Source organism: Physeter macrocephalus, chromosome 19, assembly GCF_002837175.3.
Source record: "Physeter macrocephalus isolate SW-GA chromosome 19, ASM283717v5, whole genome shotgun sequence".
Classification (NCBI taxonomy): domain Eukaryota; kingdom Metazoa; phylum Chordata; class Mammalia; order Artiodactyla; family Physeteridae; genus Physeter; species Physeter macrocephalus.
The window spans coordinates 74,752,628-74,772,113 of record NC_041232.1 but is presented as its reverse complement, the minus strand read 5'-3'; the positions used below and the strand labels follow the sequence as shown (position 1 = coordinate 74,772,113).

The window sequence follows — 19,486 nt, the reverse complement described above, 5'->3', positions numbered from 1 at the left end:
ACTTCTGATCTGATCTTTATGATTTCTTTCCTTCTGCTAACTTTGGGGTTTTTTTTTCTTCTTGCTGTAATTGCTTTAGGTGTAAGGTTAGGTTGTTTACTTGAAATGTTTTTTGTTTCTTGAGGTATGATTGTATTGCTATAAACTTCCCTCTTAAAACTGCTTTTGCTGTATCCCATAGGTTTTGGGTCGTCGTGTCTCCATTGTCATTTGTTTCTAAGTATTTTTTGATTTCCTCTCTGATTTCAGTAATCACTTCGTTATTAAGTAGTGTTTCCATAGGTTTTGGGCCATCATGTCATCATTGTCATTTGTTTCTAGGTATTTTTTGATTTCCTCTTTAATTTCTTCAGTGATCTCTTGGTTAGTAAGTAGTGTATTGTTTAGCCTCTATGTGTTTGTATTTTTTACAGATATTTTCCTGTAATTGATATCTTCAGAAAAGATACTTGATATGATTTCAATTTTCTTAAATTTGCCAAGGCTAGATTTGTGACCCAATATATGATCTATCCTGGAGAATGTTCCATGAGCACTTGAGAAAAATGTGTATTCTGTTGTTTTTGGATGGAATGTCCTATAAATATCCATTAAGTCCATCTTGTGTAATGTATCATTTAAAGCTTGTGTTTCCTTATTTATTTTCATTTTGGATGATCTGTCCATTGGTGAAAGTGGGGTGTTAAAGTCCCCTACTATGATTGTGTTACTGTCGATTTCCCCTTTTACGGCTGTTAGTATTTGCCTTATGTATTGAGGTGCTCCTGTATTGGGTGCATAAATATTTACATATGTTAAATCTTCTTCTTGGATTGATCCCTTGATCATTATGTAGTGTCCTTCTTTGTCTCTTGTAATAGTCTTTGTTTTGAAGTCTATTTTGTCTGATATGAGAATTGCTCCTCCAACTTTCTTTTGATTTCCATTTGCATGGAATATCTTTTTCCATCCCCTCACTTTCAGTCTGTATGTGTCACTAGGTCTGCAGTGGCTCTCTTCCAGACAGCATATATATGGGACTTGTTTTAGTATGCATTCAGCCAGTCCATGTCTTTTGGTTGGAGCATTTAATCCATTCACATGTAAGGTAATTATTGTTATGTATGATCCTATTACCATTTTCTTAATTGTTTTGGGTTTTTTTATTGTAGGTCTTTACCTTCTCTTGTGTTTCCTGCCTAGAGAAGTTCCTTTAGCATTTGTTGTAAAGCTGGTTTTGTGGTGCTGAATTCTCTTAACTTTTGCCTGTCTGTAAAGGTATTAATTTCTCCATCAAATCTGAATGAGATCCTTGCTGGGTAGAGTAATCTTGGTTGTAGGTTTTTCTCCTTCATCACTTTACATATGTCCTGCTACTCCCTTCTGGCTTGCAGAGTTTCGGCTGAAAGGTCAGCAGTTAACCTTATGGGCATTCCCTTGTGTGTTATTTGTTTTTCCCTTGCTACTTTTAATATTTTTTCTTTGTATTTAATTTTTGATAGTTTGATTAATATGTGTCTTGGCGTGTTTCTCCATGGATTTATCCTGTATGGGACTCTCTGTGCTTCCTGGACTTGACTGACTATTTCCTTTCCCATATTAGGGAAGTTTTCAACTATAATCTCTTCAAATATTTTCTCAGTCCCTTTCTTCCTCTCTTCTTCTTCTGGGACCCCTATAATTTGAATGTTGGCATGTTTAATGTTGTCCCAGAGGTCTCTGACACTGTCCTCAATTCTTTTCATTCTTTTTTCTTTATTCTTCTCTGCAGTACTTATTTCCACTCTTTTATCTTCCAGGTCACTTATCCGTTCTTCTGCCTCACTTATTTTGCTATTGATCCCTTCTAGAGAATTTTTAATTTCATTTATTGTGTTGTTCATCACTGTTTGCTCTTTAGTTCTTCTAGGTCCGTGTTAAATGTTTCTTGTATTTTCTCCATTCTATTTCCAAGACTTTGGATCATCTTTACTAACATTATTCTGAATTCTCTCTCAGGTAGACTGCCTATCTCCTCTTCATTTGTTTGGTCTGGTGGGTTTTTGCCTTGCTCCTTCATCTGCTGTTTGTTTTTCTGTCTTCTCATTTTGCTTCACTTACTGTGTTTGGGTCTCCTTTTTGCAGGCTGTAGGTTCGTAGTTCCCATTGTTTTTGGTTTCTGTCCCCAGTGGCTAATTTGGTTCAGTGGGTTGTGTAGGCTTCCTGGTGGAGGGGACTACTGCCTGTGTTCTGGTGGATGAGGCTGGATCTTGTCTTTCTGGTGGGCAGGTCCACGTCTGGTGGTGTGTTTTGGCGTGTCTGTGGCCTTATTATAATTTTAGGCAGCCTCTCTGCTAATGGATGGGGTTGTGTTCCTGTGTTGCTAGTTGTTTGGCATAGGGTGTCCAGCACTGTAGCTTGCTGGTCGTTGAGTGAAGCTGGGTCTTGGCGTTGAGATGGAGATCTCTGGGAGATTTTCGCCATTTGATATTACGTGGAGATGGGAGGTCTCCTGTAGACCAGTGTCCTGACTTTGGCTCTCCCACCTCAGAGGCACAGTTCTGACGCCTGGCTGGAGCACCAACAGCCTGTCATCCACATGGCTCAGAATAAACGGGAGAAAAAAAAGAAAAACGAAGAAGATAAAATAAAATAAAATGAAGTAAAATAAAATAAAGTTATTAAAGTAAAAAATAATTATTAAGGAAAATTTTTTGAAAAGTAATAAAAAAACAACAAAGAAACAAACAGACAGAACCATAGGACAAATGGTAAAAGCAAAGCTATACAGACAAAATAACACAGAAGCATCCACATACACACTCACAAGATGAGAAAAAGGGGAAAAAAAAAATATATCGCTGCTCCCAAAGTCCATCTCCTTAATTTGGGATGAATCGTTGTTTAGTCAGGCATTCCACAGATGCAGGGTACATCAAGTTGTTTGTGGAGATTTAATCCGTTGCTCCTTAGGCTGCTGGGAGAAATTTCCCTTTCTCTTCTTTGTTCGCACAGCTCCCGGGGTTCAGATTTGGATTTGGACCCGCCTCTGCGTGTAGGTTGCCTGAGGGCGTCTGTTCTTTGCTCAGACACAACGGGGTTAAAGGAGCAGCTGATTCGGGGGCCCTGGCTCACTCAGGCCGGGGGGAGGGATGGGTACGGATGTGGGGCGAGCCTGCGGCAGCAGAGGACAATGTGACGTTGCAGCAGCCTGAGGCGCGCCGTGCGTTCTCCCAGGGAAGTTGTGCCTGGATCACAGGACCCTGGCAGTGGCGGGCTTCACAGGCTCCCGGGAGGGGAGGTGTGGATAGTGACCTGTGCTCTACACAGCCTTCTTTGTGGCGGCGGCAGCAGCCTTAGCGTCCCATGCCCATCTCTGGGGTCCGCGCTGATAGCCGCGGCTCACGCCCGTCTCTGGAACTCCTTTAAGCGGTGCTCTTAATCCCCTCTCCTCATGTACCAGGAAACAAGAGGAAAGAAAAAGTCTCTTGCCTCTTCGGCAGCTCCAGACTTTTTCCTGGACTCCCTCCCGGCTAGCTGTGGCACACTACCCCTCTCAGGCTGTGTTCACACAGCCAACCCCAGTCCTCTTCCTGGGATCCGACTGAAGCCCGAGCCAAAGCTCCCAACCCCCGCCTACCCCAGCAGGTGAGCAGACAAGCCTCTCGGGCTGGTGAGTGCTGGTTGGCACCGATACTCTGTGCAGGAATCTCTCTGCTTTGCCCTCCACATCCCCGTTGTTGCGCTCTCCTCCGTGGCTCTTGAAGCTTCCCCCCTCCACCACCCACAGTCTCTGCCCGCGAAGGGCCTTCCTAGTGTGTGGAAACCTTTCCTCCTTCACAGCTCCCTCCCACTGGTGCAGGTCCCTTCCCTATTCTTTTGTTTCTGTTTTTTCTTTTGCCCTACCCTGGTACGTGGGGAGTTTCTTGCCTTTCGGGAGGTCTGAGGTCTTCTCCCAGCATCCAGTAGGTGTTCTGTAGGGGTTGTTCCACATGTAGATGTATTTCTGATGTATTTGTGGGGAGGAAAGTTGTCTTTGTGTCTTACTCTTCCGCCATCTTGAAGCTCCTCCCCTGAAATTTATCTTTTCCTTATTGCTAATATCTTTTTTTTTTTTTTTTTTTGACTGCATCAGGTCTTAATGCGGCATGCGGGGATCTTCCATTGTGGCGCACGGGCTCTTCCTTTTGGTGCTTGGGCTTCTCTCTAGTTGTGGCGTGCGGGCTCCAGAGTGTGTGGGCTCTGTAGTTTCTGGCATGCGGGCTCAGTAGTTGTGGCGCGTGGGCTTAGTTGCCCCGCGGCATGTGGGATCTTAGTTCCCTGATCAGGGATCAAACCCATGTCCCCTGCATTGGAAGAGGTATTCTTTACCACTGGACCACCGGGGAAGTCCCCTTATTGCTAATATTTTGAAAATTCAACATAATCATAATTTTGTTGTAATGTCAAAGTGTATGTTCCAATTGAGAAAACATCCTGGGAGAAAACATCCTGGCTCTAAAGTGTGAGAGGCACCACCATCTCGTACTTGGAAAATAGGGGAAACAGGGTCCTCAGTGAAGAGACAAGTTTTATTTAAAGCAAAAAGGATATTCTGAGAGAAGTTGAAAATACACAGAACGCTTATTTACAATAAAATAAAATTTCACATAGCACAATAGAAAGAAAGGATAGAAAGTAAAAAATCATAAAAGAAAGAACTGGTAGGAGGGAAGCAAAGAACAGTAAGACAATGATTTCATGCAGATAAAAATATGAGAAAACTATCAATAAAATTTATGGAGTTTTACTATACATGTAGATACAGAGATGAACAAGAGATTCTTTTAGCCTCAAGAAACTTATAGTCTAGTCCGGGAGACAAGAGATAATTGCAGGTAATGATAAGTGCTACTAAGAGGGTAAAATCGGGGTATATGATCAAAAATAAAACAGGGCAAAAAGTCTTACATTTTTTTCTAGGGACTGAACATGAGGGGAGTGAGGGCTCCATATAGCTCTGCTTTTAGGTCAGTTGAAATTAGCACTAAATGTTGTTTAATGGTTACAGAACAGGTTATTGATGAGCACTTCCACTGCCTTTCATAAAAAACAGCTTTACTGAGGTATATAATTTATACACAATAAACTGCATGATTTAAATCCACGAGCTAATTTAAAAAGTACAATTTGATAAGTTTTGACATCTGTGTGTACCCCTGAATAGATCACCACAATCAACAAGATGAACTTGTTCACTCCCAAAAGTTTTCTTGGCCCCTTTGTAATCCTTCCCTCTTATTCCTCACATGTGCCCTGTTTCTTGGCAAATACTGGTCTGTTTTCTGTCACTGTATAATAGTTTACATTTCTTAGAAATTTTTATAAATTCATACAGCAAGTACTATATTGTCTGGTTTTTTTCACCCAGATTAAGGATTTTCAGACTGATCTGTGTTGTTGTATCTGTCAACAGTTCATTCCTTTTTGTTGCTGTGTAGTATTCTACTATAAGGATATATTAAAATTTCTTATTCAACTACCTGCTCTTGTATATTTGGGGTGTTTCCCTGATTTTAGCTACCATAAATAAAGCTGCTGTGAACATTGTGTAGGAGTCTTTGTATGAACATATGCTTTCATTTCTCTTGGATTGCAATATCCATGAATGGAATGACCAGGTCATATAGGTGGTGAAGGTTTTAACTTTTTAAAGAAACTGCCAAAAAGTGTTCCAAAGTGACTGTACCATTTTGCATTCTCACTAGCAAAGATGAGACTTCTAGTTACTCCACATCTTTGCCAAGACTTGGTACAGTCTCAGACATTCTATTAAGTGTTATGGTATTCTCATTGTGACTTAATTTGTATTTCCCTAATGACTAAAGATGCTGAGCATCTTTTTCATGTGCTTATTTGCTATACATATATGTTCTCTGTTGAAGTATCTGTTTAAATTTTTTTGTCCATGCTTTTAAAAACTGGGCTGTTTTCTTATTATTCAGTTTAGAGAGTTCTTTAAATATTCTGGATAAAGTCCTTTATCATATATGTTACTTGCAAATATTTCACCCAATCTATGGCTTACCTTTTCATCTGCTTAGAGTAGCTCTCAAAGAGCAGAAGTTACTGATTTTGATGAGAACAATTTTGCTGAAGAACACCATACTTTTGGTGTCATATATAAGAAATCTTGGCCCACCTTCCAAGGTTGCAATGAATTTTTTCCATGTTTTCTTCTAGGAGCCTTATGGTTTTAGAAGTTAAAGCTATGATCCATTTGAATTAATTTTTGTAGATGGTGTGAGGTACGGTTTGAAATTCATTTTTGGAGGTCTATAGATATCAAAATGTTCCAGTACCAATTATAAAAAAGACTGTCCTTTCTGAATGAAATTTACTTTGCATTCTGTCAGACATCAAAAGATCATCTATGCATAAATTAATCTCTTGACTCTCTATTATGTTGTATTGATCTATTTGTCTACCTTTATGCCAATAAGATACTGTCTAAACTACAATATCTTGAAGTCAGGTAGCTGAAGTCCCCCAATTTTGTTCTTCTTTATTAAAGTTGTTTTGGCTATACTATGTTATTTCCATATGAATTTTAGAATAAACTAATTAATCTCTACAAAAAACGCTGGTGAGATTTTGATTGGGATTGCACTGAAAACACAAATCAATTTGCTGAAACTGACACTTTGACAATATTGAATCTTCTGACTTATGAGCACAATATATCTCTTCATTTATGTCTTCTTTACTTTCTCTCAGCATGTATAATAGTTTTCAGTGTATAATCCTTTATCAGATTTATCTCTAAGTATTTCCTACTTTTTGATACTTTTTAAAATGGTATCTTTAAAAGTTCAATGTTTATTTGTTGCTAGCATACAGAAATATGATTCACTTTTGTTTACTGATCTTGTATCTTACAACTTTGCTAACACCATGTATTAGCTATAGTATCTTTTTTTTTTTGGCCGTGCCATGCAGCATGCAGCATCTTAGTTCCCCAAGCAGGGATCAAACCCACACCCACTGCAGTGGAAGCATGGAGTCTTAACCACTGGACCGCCAGGAAGTCCCTATAGTATTTTTTTAATGTAGTCCAAAGGATTTTCTACATACAAAATCATGTTACCAGTGAATTTAGAGTTTTATTTCTTCTTTTCCAAAATGTGTGCCTTTTATTTCTTTTTCTTGCCTTGTGTTGGCTAGAATATTCAGTATGATGTTCAGTAGAAGTAGTGAGAACAGATATCCTTGTTTTATTCCTTATCTTTTATCATTAAGCATGACATTAGTGATAGTTTTTCTGTAAATATCTTTTATGAGATTGAGGAAATTCCTCATAATTCCGAATTTCTTTAAAGTTTTCATGGGAAATGCATGTATGTCAAATGCTTTCTTCTGAGATATGATTTTTTTCTCTTTTAAAAAGTTTCTTAAAATGGTGAATTACAATGACTGATTTTTGGATTAAATCAACCTTGCATTCCTTGGATAAACCATTTGGTCATGATGTATTAGCATTTTTACATATTGTTGGATTTGATATAGTAAAATATAGAATTATACAGAATTTCTGCATCCAATTCACAAGGAAAATGACCCTGTATTTTCTTTGTTTGCAATGTTTTTTATCTGACTTTGATATCAGAATTATTCCGGTCTCATAGAATGAGTTTGGAAGTATTCCCTTCTCTTCAGTTTCTAGAAGAGTTTGTGGAGAAGTGGTATTACTTCTTCCTTAAATGTCTGGGAGATTTTACAAGTGAAGTTATCTAGACCTAGAGTTTTCTTTGTCGGAAGGTTTTTAAGTACAAATTCAATTTCTTTAATAAATACAAAGTTCTTCAAATCTATTGCTTCTTGAATGAGCTTTGGCAATTGTCTTCTTTCAAGAAAGTTGCTCATAACATTCCCATTTTATCCTTTATTTTTTTTTTTTTTTTTCTTCGTACGCGGGCCTCTCACTGTTGTGGCCTCTCCCGTTGCGGAGCACAGGCTCCGGACGCGCAGGCTCAGCGGCCGTGGCTCACGGGCCCAGCCACTCCGCGGCATGTGGGATCTTCCCGGACCGGGGCACGAACCCGTGTTCCCTGCATCGGCAGGCGGACTCCCAACCACTGCGCCACCAGGGAAGCCCTTATCCTTTTAATATGAGTAAAACTTAGGGACTTCCCTGGTGGTCCAGTGGTTAAGACTCTGCGCTCCCAATGCAGGGATCCTGGGTTCATTCCCTGGTTAGGGAACTAGATCCTGCACGCCGCAACTAAGAGCCCGCATGCGACAATGAATGTTCTGCGAAAGATCCAGCGCAGACAAATAAGTAAATAAATAAATAAATAAATATTTTTAAAAAGAAAAGAAATCCAGTGGTATATATTTAAAAAATATATAATAAGTAAAATTTACAGTGATATAACCTTGCTCAGTCCAGATTTTGATAATTTGCTTCCTCTCTCTTTTTCCTAATCAGTCAGGCTAGAGGTTTTCCAATTTCATTAACCTCAAAAACTCAGTTTTTTATTTTATTAGCTTTTCTCTATTGTTTTCTGCTGCCTGTATCATTGATTTACACTCTCATTTTTAATATTTCCTTTCTTCTGCTTACTTTGGGCTTTGCTTAGTTTTCTTTTTCTAGTTTCTTAAAGTAGAAGCTGATTTTCATCAATTTGAAATCTTCCATCTTTTCTATTATAAATATTTTGGTGTCATAAACTTTCCTGTAGCTTTAGCTACATCCTGCAAATTTTGATGGTTTTGTTTTCATCTTCTTTCAGTTCAAAATACTTCATAATTTCCCTTCTGATTTCTTCTTTAACTTATGTGTTATTTGGAAATATTTAAAATCCTCTTAAATATTGACTTGCTTTATCACCTACATCTATTTAATAGATATAATATGATCTATTTTGATAAGTGACCCATACGTATTTGAAAACACGTATTCAGCTATTGAAAGATTCAGCTAGTGAAAGATGTATTTCAGCTATTGAAAACATGTATTCAGCTATTAAAACATGTATTCTATTTATGTCAAGTTAGTTGACAGCACAGCACAAGTGTTCGATATCCTAAATGATTTTCTATTACTTTATTCTATCAATTATTGAGAGAGCCAGCTTGAAATCTCCAGTAATTTCTGCCTTTTAATTGGAAGGATAGATCGTTTATATTTAAAGTGAGTACTGATATGGCTGGGTTTAAAATCTGCCATCTTGCTATTGTTTTCTGTGTGTGCCATCTATTCTTTGTTCTGTTTTTCTTCTTTTTCTGCCTTCTTTTTGTCCTCTCAATGTTTCTCATATATTCAACATATTTCTTATTCATTGTTTAGTTGATCATTAACCTAAGTTTGTGATAAAACATGATTAACCTGAAATATAATCATAGTATATTATAACATTATTTAATTAGGTAAATATTAGTTTAATATCTTTTATATAGTTGAGTAAAACTACCATTTAATAAAGAATAACTATATATTTTATTAAATTTAGTTTTTGCCAAATACATTACAATAACTGAGGGAGTAACTGTACTGCTATCTTCCTTAGAGAACTTCTATTTTTGCTACTTCTATTTTTGCTAAATGATCCATGGGATAGTTTATGGACCAATGGGATATACCTGATTTAAAATGACAGCCTCCTGATTTCTATACAATACACTACTTGGTATTTATTTTACTAAGGTATAAGATTCAAACTGACCTATTCACACTAAGAAGTCAAAATATTCCAGAGCTAGGAGATAACACTAAACAAAGCATCATTTCTTTTCCTATAAGATTTTATCAGTAAAATAATGAGGTTCTAAGATTGGCTCCTATTCAGAGACACAACTTATATTCTCTTATTCAAAATATTCTCTCTTAATTGCTGTTATCTATCATCTTAATCATTCTTTTTTTTTTTTAAACCCCACATTTGTTTATTTATTTATTTTTGGCTGTGTTGGGTCTTTGTTTCTGTGCGAGGGCTTTCTCTAGTTGTGGCAAGCGGGGGCCACTCTTCATTGCGGTGAGCGGGCCTCTCACTATCGCGGCCTCTCTTGTTGCGGAGCACAGGCTCCAGACGCGCAGGCTCAGTAGTAGTTGTGGCTCACAGGCCTAGTTGCTCCGTGGCATGTGGGATCTTCCCAGACCAGGGCTCGAACCTATGTCCCCTGCATTAGCAGGCAGATTCTCAACTACCGCGCCACCAGGGAAGCCCCATCTTAATTATTATAGTATTACTGAAGAGATTTTAGTTAAACTGAATTTATAAGTACACATTAATCTGTACTACTAAGTAAATGTTTTAAAGTTAAAAAAAAAAGGCACATTTTATAAATACATGGAAATATGAGTAGATTACATAGTTATAGGGGAGTTGTAAAAAGCTCCCTGGAAAGAATGAGAAGTCTTTAAGTAGAAAGAGGAAATCTATAAGCCAACAGAATACTAGACTGGGAAGCCTTATGGAATTTTACAATATGTATAACTTTTTAAAAAACTAAAGAAACTAGATAAAAGAGAAAATTAGTATATTATAAATTAAAAAGGAAACAAATCATCGCTTATTAAAAAAAAAAAACCCGAAAAGAAATTGTACCTGATCATCATTTTCATCTGAAAAGGTTATTGATGTCAGCTTGTAGTTATTCTTCAATAAAAATTCATTGACTAAGAAGTTTAGAGCTCTCTTTTCAAGAGGTTTGATTGGCTCCTAGAGATAAATAAAAGACAGATACAATACTGTAAGTCTTCTTCCTTCAATACTTGTGCTACCATTTCATATGGAAGATACTTTTAGATCTGTCATTCACCCACCTGAATTTCAGGACTTGATTTGTAATTTTTTCGTTCCTGTAAAGGAACTTCGTGTTCTGGTGGAAGAAAATATGAATAATATTTTACTATTTTACATTAGAAAATATCTCAGCTACTTCTACATTGTCAAAGTAGAAAAAGTCTCAAAAAAGTTTATGTACACCACCTGCAGCCTTTGTCAGGTTGGCTCGGAGGGCCTGAATGGTCTCCTTGGCTTTCCGTAGTTCAAACTCCAGGACTGGACAGGGATTTGGAATAAACACACACAGGCATCCAACCAAGAAAAGGGAAACAAAAATAAAAAAATAAAAAGCAAGGATGGGTATGAAAAAAAAATACAATTTGTTTTGAAAACAGAAAGCATGCAATCTTTATGAAACTTGTGAACGCATGCAGCAGAGTTGATTTGCAAGCAAACTGGTGAATGTTTTCCATAGTTTTAGAATACAGGGGACTACTGATCAAATGTTCCAGCTGTCTGACAAGGAATAGCTCTATTTAAAAATAAAATCTATGGCATACTCTCCTTTAGGTAAATAAAAATCTTAGTAATTTAGGTGGTTGTGTTTCACTCAGTCTAGGTAAGAAATGTAATGGAATGTTTTCAGGTGACATAATTTTAGGGGAAAAGACAAAAATTAGATGAAGTCCTAGCAAATATACTTAAAGAAAAATCTTAGGATTAAAAAAAAGGTATTTTAAAATGCATTAGCTAGAATAATGTTATAAATCAACATACAGAAACATTAGTGAATAAAGTCCTTCATTAAGATGTTGAAAGAACAGGGTTTAAATATTTAACAAATGTGGGATGCCTATCAATTTTTCTACAAACAAGTATGTCTTCTATAAACAAGCACAGATATGTTAAACACATTCTGAGGGGTTTATTTTAGGTTTCATTTAAAGCCAAAGGATAGAAATAGTTTGTCTTTTAATTTATAATTAAGATCATTCTAAAGCAAATGATTGAGTACACTTCTACAAGTGTGGTAATCTAAGGATACTGAGTAAATTTAAGTAGAATTTCAAAGTTTCTGACAACTCTTCAAATAGATATTTGTTCATAGTAAGAGGTACTAATGAAACTTAAAGATTTCTCCTATTACCACAGAGTCTGATTATAAGATAAACATGAATACTGAGGAGACATTTTAATGAGCTCTTTAAAATGTTTCATCATGAGCAAGATTTAACTATATGTGTCTTTGCTGGGAAATTTCTTTAAAATACATAAATACTGCTCTGAAGAAAAAGTAAGCTTAGATGTGGGGAAACAAAGCCATTTCTGTGAAGTAAAGCTCTGAGAAAATTAAGTGATCTTTGTCACAACTGGATATTTAAAAAAATTATAATTTAAATAGTGCTGCATAAAATTTAGCAAATTTAACACTTTAAAGATGCATTTTTTCCTCATTGACTAATAAACAGAATAAAGAAGATGGCAAATGAAATGCTATCAGAGACAACAAAGCTATAAAAATATATGGAAAAAATAGAATTCACTCAGTTTGCATACTTTCATTAAAAACTTAAGATGTAACTGAATCACATCTAGTACATTAAAGCCAATTATTTTGATGCACAGAATTTCACTGCAGCAACATGGAAGCACAACTAAAAATCAGATGACATGTATGTGACTATTTCTTTTTTGGTAGTCAGCAATGCTGATCTGCAAACATTTCTGTGCAACAAAGTTAAAACGTTTCCTAAAACTTAACAATTCTGGAAACTCTTAGTTTGTGTTTAAAGTCAGACTGCACACATTCAGTGTGTTAGGTAAGTACAGAATAGGTTTACTTCTCTTTTTATTTCAAAACTTTAGGTAATTTATTTTGATTTAAAAGCACTTAACTATACCACAAGCAAAATGAGTATACATATTATGCTTCCCGTATCACTTACAATTTACTAACATATTACAGAACAATTGCAGATCAGAAATGCCCTGCACCAGAATGAAAGAAATATGAAAAAAATAAATTTAAAAAAAACTGGTTAAAACACAAACTGTGAAAAAAACTCAAATTCAACTGGTGAAAGTTTAGGTGACCAAGAGCAAAACACTAAATGATCAAGGCACAGAAAGCCAGAAAAACCCATGTCAGACGGCAAGAATTTATATTTTTATGCACATCTACACATACATTGCCAAATGTCATTAAAAGGTACCAATGCTCTGAAAAGATAGTGCTTATCAAAATGAATTCACTCTGCTGCATGTTTCTTAATATACAATATAGACTTTAAAAGACAAAGGCATATCTTTGAAGCCATAGCACAGCTCTATAAAGGCACAGTATGATCACGTATTTGCAGTTATGTGAGAAAGTTTCACAAGGTCTGAACAGCTATATTTACACATATATAAATTTGTCACTTCTTCATTAAAAAAACATTGGATTCAATCTCAAAATTTATTACCCTGTAAAGAGATACACTGTACCAAGCAACCTCCAAGAATTTTTCAAATATTATAATTCTTCATAAAAATGTTTGAAGAAGTACATGTTTTCAAAAAACATGTTTTCAAAAAACACTGTAGGAACCAACTACCAGTGCTCACTCCACTATCCCAACCCTGCTGAATGCAATTTTATTGGAACTAAAGTAATCGCAAAGACATAGGTATATTCTAATACTGCATATTACAATCTTACCAAAATATTTAATGACTAAGTCAGTATAAGCAATTCTAGATTAGTTGAAATAGTTATTTCCTAAATAGGGTTGGATAATACTGGCATTATATCAGGGGTACTTGAGAGCTTCAAGATCAGGTGCTCGTGACTTGGGATATATACAATTGACCATGTCGAGACACCAAAGGTGCAGTGTTAAATTTCAAAGCAGAAAGAAATATTGATTCTTTGTTGCCCCAACTAAATATATTACTAATATTATCTCAAAATATATGTTAGTCTTAGTTCTTTTGGCACAAAACTCAAAATAATACATATTTTAGATCTTTCCTATAATATGGATCAGAGTAAAGTATTTTTCATTTCCATTTTTCTTCACTACTGAAGAGTTCATATCATTAGGGCTGAGTCGAGGACCTTGCCATCTCATAGTAGACATGAAATTGTCTTCTTTCAAGTCCGAATTTCTTGGATTTCTTTTCCCCTGAATATAAGGTGATTTTACTTCATAATAAAATACCACTTCCCCATCCTTAATACTTATTTTATTATCCCAGGAAAGGTTCTAGGAAAAGAGGAAAATTCTCATAAGAATATGAGTTAGAATAAAAATATATTCCTAAAATAATACAAAAATCCCCAGACAGAACCATCACCACTCCTTCTGGGTTTAGAGAATGCTCCCTGACTATTACAGACTTAAGAAAGGTAGAGGACTGTTTTGCATGACTTAGCAAATAGTGAGAAATAAATGAACAGAAGCAAGATGCAATCTCCACGGTTTGTAGACATTTAGTTTTCTATATTCTTCTGAGGGGGAAAAAATTCCTCTGCCTTAAACTTTAAAAGAAGAAAATTCTTCCCATTATTGTTCCTCCTGCTCAGGTTCTCTTACAGATTCCTCTACCATTCATCTCAAAGTTGGTGTTTCCCAGAGTGTCCTCCCTGGTCCTTTTCTTACTCTATATACTGGGATGATAAACATTTCACTCTTACAGTTTTACTCTCACCAGTACTCTTAAGATTCAGAAATCTTTAAACTTTTTCCCCAACATACACAGGGCTACCTGTTTATCACCTGGACATGCCCACTTGAATGTCTCATAAACTTTGAATTTGATCCTATCTAAATGAACTTCATCATCTTCCTCTCAAATCTGCCTTCCCTCCTCCTGCAGTAACTCTTCATTAAGGGCACCACTATCTACCCAGATGCCCAAATAAGAAACCTGGAGATTACTCTTCACTTACCTCTTGCCCTTACGCCCACATTAATTAAATGTCAAGCCATAATGATTCCAGCCCTTGAATCCTAAATAACCATTCATCTCAATTGTCTCTGCAATTGTCCTAGTTCAGAACTTTATGACTTATATAAATTTTAACAAGTTACAACTCATATCAAAGGCTTGTTGCCCTTAAAAGCCTTGTTGGAGCATCTATCCTATTTTAAATCATACAAAACCATAAATAAGATTTAAGTGAAGTTGAAAATAAGAAAAACAAAAAGTACTGCAAACAGGAAGTAAAGATATTTGTACTAAGGAAAAATATATTATAATAAGACAGACAGGCTTATTTAATCCTGATAAAGCTGGATATATATGCTGCAGCCCAACAGCTAAGGAATGAGAGGGCTACTGATGATGCTTCTTACCCAGGGGGTAAGTCCAGGTTATCCCACAGACAAAAATTTGAATTTCATTTTAGAATGTTTACTAGATTACGTAGGCTTAAAAAGGCTTCATATGTCTACTTTGCTGTTTATTGTTCCCAGAAGAGTATAATACCTTGAAAATAGAGGACTCAACAAATGTTAGTTGTATGAATGGGCCTTCCAGTACTTGATGCCATATCTAATAAATCTAAACATCAGTGATCTTACCAGCATTCAGTAGTGTCTTTCCCTGCAAATTAGAAAGAACAGTTTCTGCAGTTCTCTAGATCCCAATACAAAAATTAAGGTATGAACTAGAGAAGTAATACAGTAACAGGTAGAGGTATAGAACAAATAAAGTCAGAGACTCTGATGCTAAAAGATGGATCAAGTGAACCTGAGACAGGGATATAGATGGTTCTAAAATCAACAAGTTCCCTATCACTAGTTCCAAAGTACTGAACATTTATTTGTATTACAGATATAGACAGGTCTTAGTACAAATTCCTTGAGGGCAGAAACTCTGTCTATTTCATGCTTCTGTGTCTAGCGCCTAACATAGTACCTAATACGTAGCAGATGCTCAAAATGTCTAATTAAAGAATTGCAATCCCAACATTTAGAACATAGATGTCCCTTGCTATCTTGAAGAAAACTTGAAAATTTAACAGCTACACTGTATGTACACTGTACAGCTTTGTTTAATAACATATAGAAAGGCCTTTACTAAAAAGTCAGTTAAATTCAGCTCATTTTGGTTTGGTGTTTACTAAATTCAGAAGTGGAAAATATTTGAAATGAAATGCTTTTGAAATTTTACTTTTTTGGAAAGAAAATGACTATGTTGAAACAGTCTTGTATGGGAAAGATAAGATTCTGCTATCCACATGAACGTACAGATGAGTCAAAGCTCCAGCCTGGTACTTAAAGATACATCGTGAGCCCTGGAATAAAAACCTATATGTTCACATCCTGATTTTGCCCTTTAACCGTATGGAGGCTACTGGGAAAATTTTTCAATCTTGGTAAGCTTCTCAGTTTTCTGATCTATAAAATAAGGATATCATGACCTATTTTGAAGGATTGTTAACAAGGTTAAATAAGTATTTTATATAAAGCAACTGGAACAGTGCCTAGCACAGAGCAGGTGCTCAATAAACATTTGTCCATTTAGAGATCTTTTTCTCTTTAAAGGAACACCTGTACAGACTTGAAAAAATAACCAGATTTTTAAATTTAGGGAAAAGATGATAAGAATGATGCTGAACCCACGTGTAGTAGTATATATATGTCTCATAAACAGCAACAGTTTATTAAAGGCTGGAGCAGACTCTACATTTGCATCATGGGGCAGTGGACTCAATATCTGTATTATCTATAACCTCCTCTGCCCAAGACTGGTATACGAAAATAAGAGATTTTTATTCTTTCTCAGTGAGGTTTACATGTGAGCCAATGATAGATGGCAGGATAATTATCTTTTCTGGATTATTCATTTTTCGATTAGGTTCTAAGTTACTAGCAATGGTTAGCAAAGAGTCAAAAATCTTTTTGTAAATGGGAATTGTGATTAATTGAAATTTTCATCCACGTATCACACATTTGGTTCAATAACAGGCGATGGCACAAGAGCACTAGAAGTCTAAATGCCATTCTCTTGGCATAACATACATTTCCTTCCCTTTTCCAATGAAGATGGAAGACAGCATTCAGTCACTCATTTACACTGAAGTATAGTTGATTTACAATTGTCTTGAGCCTCAGGTGTACAGCATAGTCATTTGATTTTTTTGTAGATTATATTTCGTTACAGGTTATTACGAGATATTAGGTATAATGCCCTGTGCTACAGAGTAAATCCTTGTTGTTTATCTATTTTATGTAGAGTAGTTTGTATCTGTTAACCCCATACTCCTAATTTGTCCCATCCTCTCCTCCCTCTCCCCTTGGGGGAACCATAAGATTGTTTTCTAGTCTATAACTCTGTTTCTGTTTTATACTGATATATAGATTCAGTGGCATTATTTTTTAGACTCCACATATAAGTGACACCACATAGTATTTTTCTTTCTCAAGACAGCATATATATTTATACATTAGCATTATATAGTAAGCAAAAATTACTTTATCTCCCTAAACTTAGAGACAAGAGTGTAATCTTTAGATTAAAAATATAAGGTCAAAACTACCAAGTATTTAAAATATTCACTCTTAGTTATGCTTAGTTATAACATTTTGCTTAATTATAACATCTTGCTTCTATATCAGTGTTCCCCCTAATTAGAAATACTAAAATACCTAAATACTGAGAATAATGATGAACCTCTTAAATTTTACTAAGTCTAAAATTTAGGTTTTCAAATAAAAATTAAAGGGAAGAAAATAATTATGTGGTCTATTTCTGGGTAGAAGTTATTTTCTAATACATAACCATCCGAACAACAATACAATATACAAAACTAAATATATTTGGTTAGTCTCTAATAAACCAAAATACCATGCATTTAATACTTAACATATAACAGAAAACACAGAATAGCTAACATTTACTATATAATTAAATATAACATAATGCCACTTAACAAATGATATCATTAGTAGGACAAGTTTGTCCTAAAATTATTCAAATAATTCCCATTTGATTTGCTAATTTTCAGACAGTAGTGATGTGATTACTTTTTTGATACAGCTTTCAATTAATAATGCTTATGACTAAATCATGACTTGATATATGGAGCTGCATTAAATTCTTCCAATGACTTCCCCATTCAATTGATAATGCTATTGTTCTCACTGCTGAACCCTCTCTTAGCCTCTGTTGAACTAAAAACAATTATATCAATTTTTTCCCCTACTCAGGGAAGAGATTAGGGAAAGAGAGATTTTTTAAACATTCAATAGCTCTATTCTTGAGTAATAAATGAAAACCACATATTGGAATGTCATTTTAACCAGGTCAAACCTCACCCTTCATGCTAAGAGGTAGCTTACAGTGCAGTCAGTTGTGGGCTCTGCTGCTGGGTTATCTGTGTTCAAGTCTTAGCTCTGCCACTAAAGTCGTAATAATCTCTGAGTGCCTCAGTTTCTTGGGGAGGGGAGGATGATGATAATTCTATAACTCAAAGAGTTAATATGCATTTACAACAGTGTTCAGAATGGAGCAAGTGCTATATAAAAATTAGCACTCACTTTTATTCATAATGACTGACAGGCAAACATTTGGTAGATTTTAACAAACTTGTCCCAGTAAATGGAAGAAAAATATTTCCCTCACAGGCTCCCATCTGTCCCATGTGGCATCCTTCCTGTGCCAGGTGTGCCCACCATTCTGGTGGATTAAAATACCTAACTGATGTCTGTCTGCTTCCCATCTATCTCAGAGTCAACGTCCTACGAAGACTACAATTCCAATAAGACATTCAAAAATTACTTCAATAACAGACAGCCACAGACTTGAAGCACCAGAAAGGTTCCAGTCACTTGACACCTAAGGAGCCAGAGCTGCTACACTGGTAAATCCCAGGGTGGAGCCCCAGAAGAATCCAAATGGCCTCATTTGACGTGGGCAGAACACAGAGGGTACAAATTGGTTTTCTGAAGTCCCTACAGATCCAGTGGTGATGCCTAAAAGGCATAAATGGTGGGAGGATGGACAGGGGAAGGAGATTGGAATGAGAAACCAAGCAACTAATAAGGATGTTGGCCTTCTTTTTGGAATGGGCAAGGTCCTGGAGGCCCCTGCTGGACCAAGCATTAACCGTTTATTTTCTGGATCACAGGCAAGTCAAGAGAAGTTTCTGGAGAGATGCAGTGATGCCAGGGAGCATCCAGGGAACCAAGCAAAGGTTTATTCACCAACCAGCATAGAAGTATTTAAACCAATTTTAACAATCAGTAGAGCTGTATTGGTATATAACACATGACTATTACTCAGCTCTGGTTTGGAGGATAAAAGGAATGAGGAGGCCAATGACCAACTAACTTTGTACTAAACCGTGGCTAACTTAAACCTCTTTTACACCAGTTGTATAACTACATGGTTGTAAATTACTGGCTACAAGCAGAACTCAGCAAACTGTAGGTGTGCATAACCAAAAATTCAGAGCACCACTGGAAAGAGCAGTTGGGGGCTGGGATGTTCCCTGCAGCCAATAAGTTAGTAACATAACTTTGTATAATAACTATATCACTATATTCACATACCAAATTATAGAAAGAAGAGAATTCTTCAAATCATTTTATTATTTCTGGAATGTCAAAAAATCCAAATCTGTCTTCACAATCTTACTCACCGGCCACTCTCTCATCCGTTTCTCTGTTACCATCATCTGAATATCTTGCAAAGTCTAAAGAATCAAGGGTACTGATGCTCCCAGCTCGATCTGTAATAAACCAAAAAAAAAAAATAGAATTAAACAGATT

General features: G+C 36.0%; 1 protein-coding gene across 8 annotated transcripts in view; it reads right to left on the bottom strand.

Annotated features, from left to right (window-relative positions):
• The window catches only part of RELCH (RAB11 binding and LisH domain, coiled-coil and HEAT repeat containing), a 120,171-nt gene that overhangs the window by 85,696 nt on the left and 14,989 nt on the right, over nt 1-19,486 (bottom strand). For all 8 annotated transcript variants that reach the window (XR_003677109.1, XR_003677110.1, XM_028479955.2 and 5 more), the window contains exons 2-5: nt 19,357-19,446; nt 10,929-11,000; nt 10,763-10,818; nt 10,545-10,658 (exon numbers count right to left, since the gene is read on the bottom strand). Coding sequence is in view for 6 of the 8 variants with exons in the window: in XM_028479955.2 (XP_028335756.1) it covers nt 10,545-10,658; nt 10,763-10,818; nt 10,929-11,000; nt 19,357-19,446 (332 nt within the window). In the remaining 2 variants the exon portion in view is untranslated. The remainder of the gene's footprint in view (nt 1-10,544; nt 10,659-10,762; nt 10,819-10,928; nt 11,001-19,356; nt 19,447-19,486) is intronic.